This window comes from Pararge aegeria, chromosome 23, assembly GCF_905163445.1.
Source record: "Pararge aegeria chromosome 23, ilParAegt1.1, whole genome shotgun sequence".
Lineage (NCBI taxonomy): Eukaryota > Metazoa > Arthropoda > Insecta > Lepidoptera > Nymphalidae > Pararge > Pararge aegeria.
In genome coordinates, this window is record NC_053202.1 from 8804064 (window position 1) to 8813265 (window position 9202).

Sequence of the window (9202 nt, forward strand, 5' to 3'; positions counted from 1 at the left end):
TTGGAAACGATTTGGTTTAAGTATTTATTATTGGAATTGAATTTAAAATTAAAAAAAAAGTTATAAAGCTAAAATAAAATGTATTTCTTACCTTCATTCAATAACGTAGTCCATACTTACCATACAAAATTGCGGGAAGAGTTAAAGTTTGTGTTAATTTGTTATATTAAAGATAATAAAGGCTATGTTATCATGTTTTGGTTTTACCTTCTTATTATCCGAGTCTGCATGCGTGCACGCGGAGCAGCAAAGTATGTAAGTATGTAAATATAATATCGGAAACGGAATTCGGTGTATTTAGTGTTATATTAATAATGTATTTTTAACCGACTTACAAAAAAGGAGCAGCTTCTCAATTCGGTTTTATTCGGGTGGGCCATCTGCTTGGTCCGTAAATTATAACTATAGGTATTATGAAAAAAAAAAAGGGAAGGTGTCTGTTTGTGTGTATACACAAACAAAAACACTTACGCTATAAATGGTATCAATAATGTTTGTCGGTCAGAAATTTAAGTACCATTAGGATATAAAAGATAAATTTAACAATTACCACAGTAACTTCATTTTGCTCTTATCTTAGACAGAAATGTAATCGAGGGCTAAAATAATAATTACCACAATAACTTCATTTTGCTTTTAACTTAGGCAGAAATGTAACCAAGGACTAAAGTAACAATTACCACAGTAACTTAATTTTGCTCTCAACTTAGGCAAAAATATAACCGAGGACTAAAATAATAATTACCACAGTAACTTCATTTTGCTATTAACTTAGGCAGAAATGTAATCGAGGACTAAAATAATAATTACCACAGAAACTTCATTTCGCTCTTAACTTAGACAGAAATGTAATCGAGAGCTAAAATAACAATTACCACAGTAACTTCATTTTGCTCTTAACTTAGGCAGAAATGTAACCAAGAATTGAAGTAACAATTAACACAGCAACTTCATTTTGCTCTTAACTTAGGCAGAAATATAACCATGGACTAAAATAACAATTACCCAAGTAACTTCATTTCGCTCTCAACTTAGGCAAAAATATAATTAAGGACTAAAATTACAATAACCACAGTAACTTCATTTTGCTCTTAACTTAGACAGAAATGTAATCGAGGGCTAAAATAATAATTACCACAATAACTTCATTTTGCTTTTAACTTAGGCAGAAATATAACCAAGTACTAAAATAATAACACAGTAACTTCATTTTGCTCTTAACTCAGGCAGAAATGAAATCAACTGTTACATTATGATAGGTTACATCAGAATAAGCTTTTTGTTATGGCTCAATATTACTAATGTTGCCATCTATTTACCCACTGATGCAACCTTCCTCTAATGCCTGTTAGTAAGTATATTTGACTGAGGATCACGAGTTTCTGGATTTATTTCACGTAACTGGCCACTGTTTCAAGGGTTTTTTTTTCTAAGGTTCTAGAGAAAATAGGATGTTTTAACCCCGCTGTAGAGAGTAATATAATATATATTGTCGATCCTTTTTATTCCAATTAGCATGGTATAAACATAACAAAAGTTAAAACGAAGCAGTTTAAAGAGTCTCAGTTCTAAAAGCCTCTTTTCTATAAGAAGGCAGGGCTGTTCCCACCAGTGAAACATTAAAAATAGTGGTCGATGCTGATGAAGGCATTGCTTGTGCAAATATAAAAAGGCGTCTATTTTGAGATAGGTGGTAAGACTAGTGATCCGGTAATTTTGGTAAGATTTCTTAGGAATTAGTTATTTTATCTGGATTTAATAGAAGAGCCCACATTAATACACAATCCTTAAACAAAAAGATTTTCCAATTTAAAAAAAGCTATTGGAAATTCTTTACAACTGGCAACACAATTATTTGTTTTCACGTTTAGTTTTATCCGTTCAACATTTTATCGAGCATTGTTCTTTAATCAAAAGATGGAATGACGAGGACTAGTCAGAATTTGGTTTCGAAAATATTAAAATTGATGTATGCTATTTTTTTTATGATAAAATGCTTCAACTACGCATCGGTGGCTCCTCTGGCGCTGCAGATGTTCATGGGCGGCGGTGATCCCTTAAAATCAGGTGCGTGCGACCGCGTTTGCCCGCTATTAATATTTAAAAGAGAAAAAAATGGTTGGCTGAATTACAATTGCCGTTAGCAGGTTGAACCTACGTATCACAAGGTCTCAATTCCTGGGTTTGGCTTTGGTAGCCCGTAGATAGAAAATTGGTGCTATTTACCCTCCTGCCTGGGATACAACTTTAAACTGACGTTCCAGCTATAGTGACATAATGATAACAATCGTTCAAGCCAACAAAACTGCGAAGGAGCAACGTGGCTCATCTACAGAGACCACCAATTATAATAATAAATTTTACGGCTGAATGGCACAATGGGCAGCTTTTATATGCATATGATTGAGCATTATATTAGAGGTCGCCTGAAAATCAGCGCTATAGCAGAGATCTCAAAACCACTGCTACAGCATAACGCTGAGGGGCGATACTCTGTTTATGTCACTGCCAACATGCAATTATTATACGTGTTTGTTTTTAGCTTATTTAAGTTTATTTTTCTACCGAATGTTAAGATCCTAGCTTTTTTTTATACAGTTAAAGTTGTCATTGATATGTTTTTGTGTAACGTGTAGGTACTTTATAAACTTATTGCTATGTGTTAATTTTATTAAAAATATTCATCAGTCATCTTAGTACATATGTACACAAGCTATTTATTTATCATCTAGCAAAACTCTTATATACTTACCCTAATTTACCCGATTCAGCCGAGTAAGGAACTCGAAACCTACAAATGCTTACCGTTATGCCAGAGAGTTATTCCAAAATCCGAACGATAAGCCTAAATTGTTTATAAACATTTCAACGAACTAGCAAACCCCCGTGCAAATGGTTCTAAACACAACGATATGAAAACCGAAGCGTTAATTGTTTCATTTTTACTCACATCGGTAAGAAAATTCATTTCGGTGGCTAATTTAATGAGATTACTTAATAGAAATAAAAATCAAAGCGTTAAACTATGTTCGTCAAGTTTTTCAGCATGCATTGGGTCAGCGTGGTGAACCTAAGTTAGATATTCTTGATAACGGCAGTCTGTTTACTAACTAGAATAATAATCATGACAGTAAATTTATTTACAGATGTCAACACTATGTATAGCTAGAACCAGAGGCAGAACAAAAAGGAGCAACGCGGAAAACTTTAAGGTGTTGTTAAATATTTACAAAATAAATCCTTTAAAACATTCCAATGTATTCAAAACGTTCTCTAATCGGATACTTTTACCGGCACCGGATGAGCATCGCACCGCCTTGAATTTCAATATAAATGAAAGTAGCGAGAAAGAAAACAGTACGAATACCAAAGTGGAAAACGGACAGGTCATTAATTATGCAACACACAAATCAATTGATCGACCCTTATACATAGAGGAAGAAACACCGGAAAAATTGGAACCTGAATACTTTCTTAACAAATTAGTTTCAATTAACAGTACTGATTTTAATTATAAAGAAAACGATGACAGATATATTTTCAATGACAATTTAGTTCAAAATAGTACTTCGCAGTCTAAATCATTACAAAATGATATTATTCAACCAGAAAAACAGACAAAAGGGATCGCTATTGAAAAATTCTCTACAATAAAAGATAAAAAAGTTATGAATAGTGATGATAATAAAGAACCCAACGATGTTGCTGAAACTGTAGTAATATAACGTATTTATGAAAAAAAGTAAACTGTGAGGTGTCTATTTATTTCATTAATTCCTTCGATCCTTTTAATGGAATATGTAACTTTGATTAAGATAATGCTATGACCGCAATAATCTACCATTGGCTGCTACATTTTACTACTGACTAAAGTCAGAAATTAGAGTTAAGGACCCGAAAAATTACGAACTAACAGCAGAATTTGCTGTGACTGTAATTTAAAAAGGCTAACATCGTGATGGTAAATGCTATGTAGTTTTTGGGTAGCGTTAAAAGTCTAGATTGATCCAAATATATTTTACGCGCGCTAAATATTTTTCCATCTAGAATTCTGGGTGGTTGCTTCATGGTGTTATTTAATTATATATATATACTTAACAATAAAGACAGCTCTGAAATAGTGCATCCTTTTCAACTTTGTGAACATAATGACAATACTTACGTTTAGTAGGTTAAGATTTGCTTACTAGCATCTATAGGTATTTCTAAGAACCTGACGAAACGTGCCAACTTGGGTTTGGATTTCTATAATATGTGTATTGAACTCGATGAATATCCATAAGGTTTTACTGCTAGGAAAAGTAACAGTTTAGGCTTCCATGAGGTGAAATTCATGGACTTTAGTGAATTTATATAGTTATTGGTTATTGTAATGACTAGTTTCCTAAAATATTTATAGCTTAAATTTAATTCTTACAATGTTATCACGGCTGAAGGATAGGTAGTTATCTCGTAAAGCAACAATTCATCATGCAGATTTGAAATTGATCAATTTAAATAACGTTGCTGAATTACTAGCAAATTATTTAAGTGTCGTTTAAAATTGTCTAACATGTCTTTGAATAGGTCGGTAAAACTTATTTAAGAAACTGGTCACACGTCTTGATTGCTTCGTCTGATCAATAATTCAATGAAGGCGTTTCTTTATTTGTAGGTTTCACTTTCTATTGAAAACTTTAAAAAAAAAATCAGGTACCGTTATTTGAAAAAGGATAATAAAACACTCCTTTGTTTAATTTGATTCTTAAATGATAAAGATTTATTTACATTAGTAATAAATAATTTAAATAAATTAATTAATCAGTGGTCCGTCCTATTAAATAAATCGTCAAGTTAAATTTGTCCAGAATAGGCGATTTCGTGTGCATCTTCATAAGACCTCGCCTGGTAGGGTCCGTGGGCGTCCCAGGCTGGAGCGTGGTGGTCTACGTGATGTTCCACATGGTGTTGAGGATAGTGGATGACTTCATAGTTTACAACCTTGGGTTTCGTGAACTTGAAGATCACCATTGCACCTGTAAATATAGATGACCATATTATTCAAAAATGTTCCATTCACGTATGTTTTAACGACTAAACTCTAAATAACTAATGCTAGCTATGATACTAAACATGTAACCTAATTACTAAATGAGTAATGATGATAATTTACCAGATAGAACAAGAGAGATGAGACCAAGTGTTAGAGCTTTCCATGTCTTGAGGGCAATGAGGGCAAGTGCGAGAGGCACCAAAACAGAAGCCTTGAACTTCAAACCAAGGAGGAATGGAAGCAGCACCTTCTTGATGAATCCATGTTCTGGAAAAATTATATATATTAGAAACATTTCACAAAATTATTCTGTTAATCTTCGATGATAAACAAACGCACTGCTCTTAATCCTCAAAGGTTTTGGGAGCTTGATCTTCTTCTTCCTCCCCTCGAAGGTCGCAATCTCTTCTTCACCGTCCAAAGGCATGTCCAGTTCAGACGGAAGGTCTGTGAGGAGCGACCTTGGCACATATTCCGAAGCAGCACTGCTGGCAATTTCTTCAGGTACTTTCACTCGCACTGAATGGGTCTGGAGGAATCTGTCTACGGAGTCGATGATCGCGTAAGCGGGGTCCTTCGCCATCCTAGGGTCGAAGGCTTCATCCTCAATCGTCGCTTGCCTGACGATTGACAGATTGTCCGTTATCTTGATCTCCTCGTTGTTCGCCACATGAGAAATCCATTCGAGTGTCCTGGGTTTCACACACTCCACGGAATATTGACTCAAACATTCATTGTAAATGTTCCGCACTAGTCTCGATGCCGAGTATTGGCCACTGGCGAATGCCACTATAGACAATAACACTATTAATTTAAACATATTGCACTTTTGTTTTGTCACTGTTCGACGGCAGGGTCGTCTTACTGCCGTCCGTTATACGGCCACAATGTATGTTAGGGAAGTCCAGGACTGAGTTTATATACGAGCATTAATACGTGACGTGATGGCTTGATGTCCTTTGGTGCTAACATTGGCGATACATGTGCGATTGGTAGGCTGGTGGTACATTTTAATTGGGAGGCAACACTGTATTGGAAAACTATCACTCTGTTTTAGCGCCTTCTAATTAGATAAGGGATATGTGACGAAGCATAATTTATTACAAATGTTAGTATTACATTTTTGATTTAGTAGAAAGTGGTTGCAAAAACTTCTTCCTCCTTTTGATTTAGAACGGTTTGTTTTAACTTATCTACAACAATGACACAAGTATACTGAGAATAAGACCGTTTTTGAAAAAACCATCCAGAGTTATTGTACTAAAAACTTTGGATGGTTTTTGATGGTTGGGTTGTAGAGCTTTTAGTAGCCGAAAATATTGAAAATCGGGGAGCTGTAGTGGATTTTGCAAACATATACATTGTTCCTGCCAATAAGTACTAGGGCTCCATACAACAACAAAACAGAAAACTTCTATGACGGCGTCCCCGATTTCTTTCGTTACTCGGAAATAGATTTCATCGACACCAGATGCGCTCTTTAGGTGGTTCGGATTACATCGAGCCATACTGCATAACCTCTGATAGAGGTTCAGAAGCTATTTCAAGTGTCGGTTTATCTTCTCCTGGTGATGTTACATCACTCATAACTAGCTGTACGTCATTGAAATAGTACATTACTGTAAATGTTTTCTTTAATTAAGTAACGTTTTATTAATTGTTTTATGTTATAAAAAATATACAAACAAATTAAAAAATAGATTTTTAGCACAGTAAGTCAGAAAAAGTTTAACTTACAAACTAGGCTGTTAATGGCCGATACCTTCTAAGAAATGTTTTGATGTAATTTGTGGATAAAATATTTGGGGATTATAAAATAATAGTAGTAGTAAAATAATAAAATCAAGATATGGTCCAATTAAGCCGCCATGCGGATAATTGAACCTTTATTCCTAAACTCCTATTTTGACAGCTTTTAGGGGCTGAATGCCATTTCTAGTTGTAAAGATTTATGGGCTGTTCTGATTTTTATACAAATGAATCTTGAATGTAATAAATAATCTAATTACTGATGAAGGTAAGCTAAATATGCGAGTGATAACTGTGCCTAGTACTTATTGAGGTTTTTTTATAGTAAATATTTATAGATATCATCATGGGGTTAAAGTCCGCTGAGGAGTTGTGATCTACACGAAATTTGGGCACAATTAAATAGACATTATAACATCTGAAGGACAAAAGTAATGATTTAAATCGGTTATGATTTTACGGCGTTATGGTGTAAAATCGTCAAACACCTTTTACCCTACTCCCAAAAGAACTGAGCTTAATTTCGGGATAAAAATCATCCTACATTAATTCTAATACCTTCAGAAATATGTGTACAAAGTTTCATGATGATCGGTTTAGTAGTTTTGGCGCGAAAGCGTATCAAACAAACTTACATTCACATTTATAATATTAGTAGGGATTATTCATTATCATCATTAAGCTGTCTATTAACGATCTCAAGCTGTGCACAGGTCTCCTGTCTCATAAGAAAGTGTTTTTTTAATGGTTTTGAAGCATAGATCCACCACGCTTCTATGCTGGTTTGCGGGCATGTTAGTGACACGTCTGTCAAGATTGTTACTAATAATAATCTTGACCGACGTCGATGGCTTATAATGTGTTCTCCGACCAGGGGAGTACACCACCAATTTCCTAACTACGGGATAATACTTGCTAAGATTTTTTAAACCTTACTTTCCCCGGAATCGACCCCGGCCCCCGGATCGGAATTGTCGGCCGATTGGCGCAGTTTGCAGCGACCCTGCTTTCTGAGAGTTTCTGAGTCTTTCTGATTGAAGAAGTTATAAATTACACTATACAGAATCTCCTGCTTTTCGCAGAGTATATTAGCAAATAAAGCTTAATTTTTATAATACACACACCTTTTCATTCTGAGAGGAGACTAATGCCTTCTAGAGGGCTGTGCCTTCTAGTGGTTTGATAATTAAGATTATAATGGTGTATTCTTCCTAATCTGTCAGTAACTTGATCTTTGAGGATTTTACCCCTCCGCTTCAATCTCTGTCTATCCCTTGCATGCAACCTACTCTCAAAAGAAAGTGATACCCAGCTGTGGCATTGCGTTCGCATTCCTTACGTAATGGGGCACATTTCTTAAAAAATTATCATTCCGATCATACGCCCAAGTGAAAGATGTTGGCGCAAAACGGATGCTAGGCTCCGTGATTTGATTTATAAGCACTCGGCTTATGGACTAGGAATGATTTGGACCAACAGTCGATTGCGTTTTTAAACGGTAACTATGGCCTATATTTGCCTCGCTGGTCCGTTGGTTAGCAAGTTTAACTACCACCCACGAAGCCCTGGGTTTGATTAAAAAAATAAAATAAATATATTACGACAACGCACACATCGCTTTCTAGCCCCAAAGTAAGCGTAGCTTGTGTTATGAGTACTGAGATGGCTGATGAATATTTTTATGAATAGGATACATAAATACTTAAAATATACATATAAACACCCGGACACTGAAAGGCATTCATGTTCATCTCACAGTTGTGGGAATCGAACCCACGGCCTTGGACTCAGAAAGCAGGGTAGCTGGCCACTGCGCCAACAGGGCGGTTCTTTGTAGAGTGTTTTCCTTGCATGCCTTGCGAAGTCATTTCTCTGTTTAGAGACTATTACTATCATTGGGAGATGTAGAGTTCACAATGTTAAATTCCTAAGAGCTTAGAAATTTTACTGTGCATGCGAAGGCCTTTGCCCAGTGATTGAATATTAACATTGCACCACTAAACTTTCCTTTAAATCTATTAACTGACAAACGCCATAATGTTCAACAGAAGTACCATTGGCGGCCTTATCGCTTTAAGAAATGCAACCAAACTGCTAAGGATTGTTTGTTGGTATTGGATAGAAGCAGGCGTTACTTTGCGGAAATCCTCTGTATGGTGTAGTTTATAATTACTTCAATCCGTATACTCCACACCAAACAGATCCTCGGCAATGTACCCTCTACTCACGTTTCGCTCCGAAACCGGAGCATCCTCAGGAGATGTTGACTTTACAATCATAACTTTAATTACTGAACAATTATTCATTGTAAAGTCAATACAGATTCTCCTGCTGTTCGCGGAGTATAGCAAATTAAGCTTAATTTTCATAATTCTTTGTTGGTTCCCATCGGGTGTCTGTAAGAGATTAGAGGCTTGGGCC

The 9202-nt window shown here is 35.5% G+C and overlaps 2 protein-coding genes across 4 annotated transcripts; one reads left to right on the plus strand and one right to left on the minus strand.

Annotated features, from left to right (window-relative positions):
• Window positions 1–2903: 2903 nt before the first annotated feature.
• On the plus strand, window positions 2904–3747 carry LOC120634338. Of its 3 annotated transcripts, none has more exons than XM_039904848.1 (2): window positions 2904–2954; window positions 3147–3747. In XM_039904848.1, exons 1-2 carry the CDS (start codon window positions 2913–2915, stop codon window positions 3723–3725), a joined length of 621 nt encoding a protein of 206 aa, XP_039760782.1. In that variant the 5' UTR covers window positions 2904–2912; the 3' UTR covers window positions 3726–3747. The 3 variants fall into 3 exon arrangements, with proteins under 3 accessions (XP_039760782.1, XP_039760784.1, XP_039760783.1); XM_039904850.1 differs by having other exon boundaries at window positions 2920–3074; XM_039904849.1 differs by having other exon boundaries at window positions 2920–3055.
• A 1086-nt stretch (window positions 3748–4833) lies between these two features.
• LOC120634284 lies at window positions 4834–5852 on the minus strand. The gene is made up of 3 exons (XM_039904774.1): window positions 5372–5852; window positions 5153–5299; window positions 4834–5015 (listed from the first exon to the last, which is right to left on the minus strand). Exons 1-3 carry the CDS (start codon window positions 5850–5852, stop codon window positions 4834–4836), a joined length of 810 nt encoding a protein of 269 aa, XP_039760708.1.
• Between the last annotated feature and the right edge of the window lie 3350 nt (window positions 5853–9202).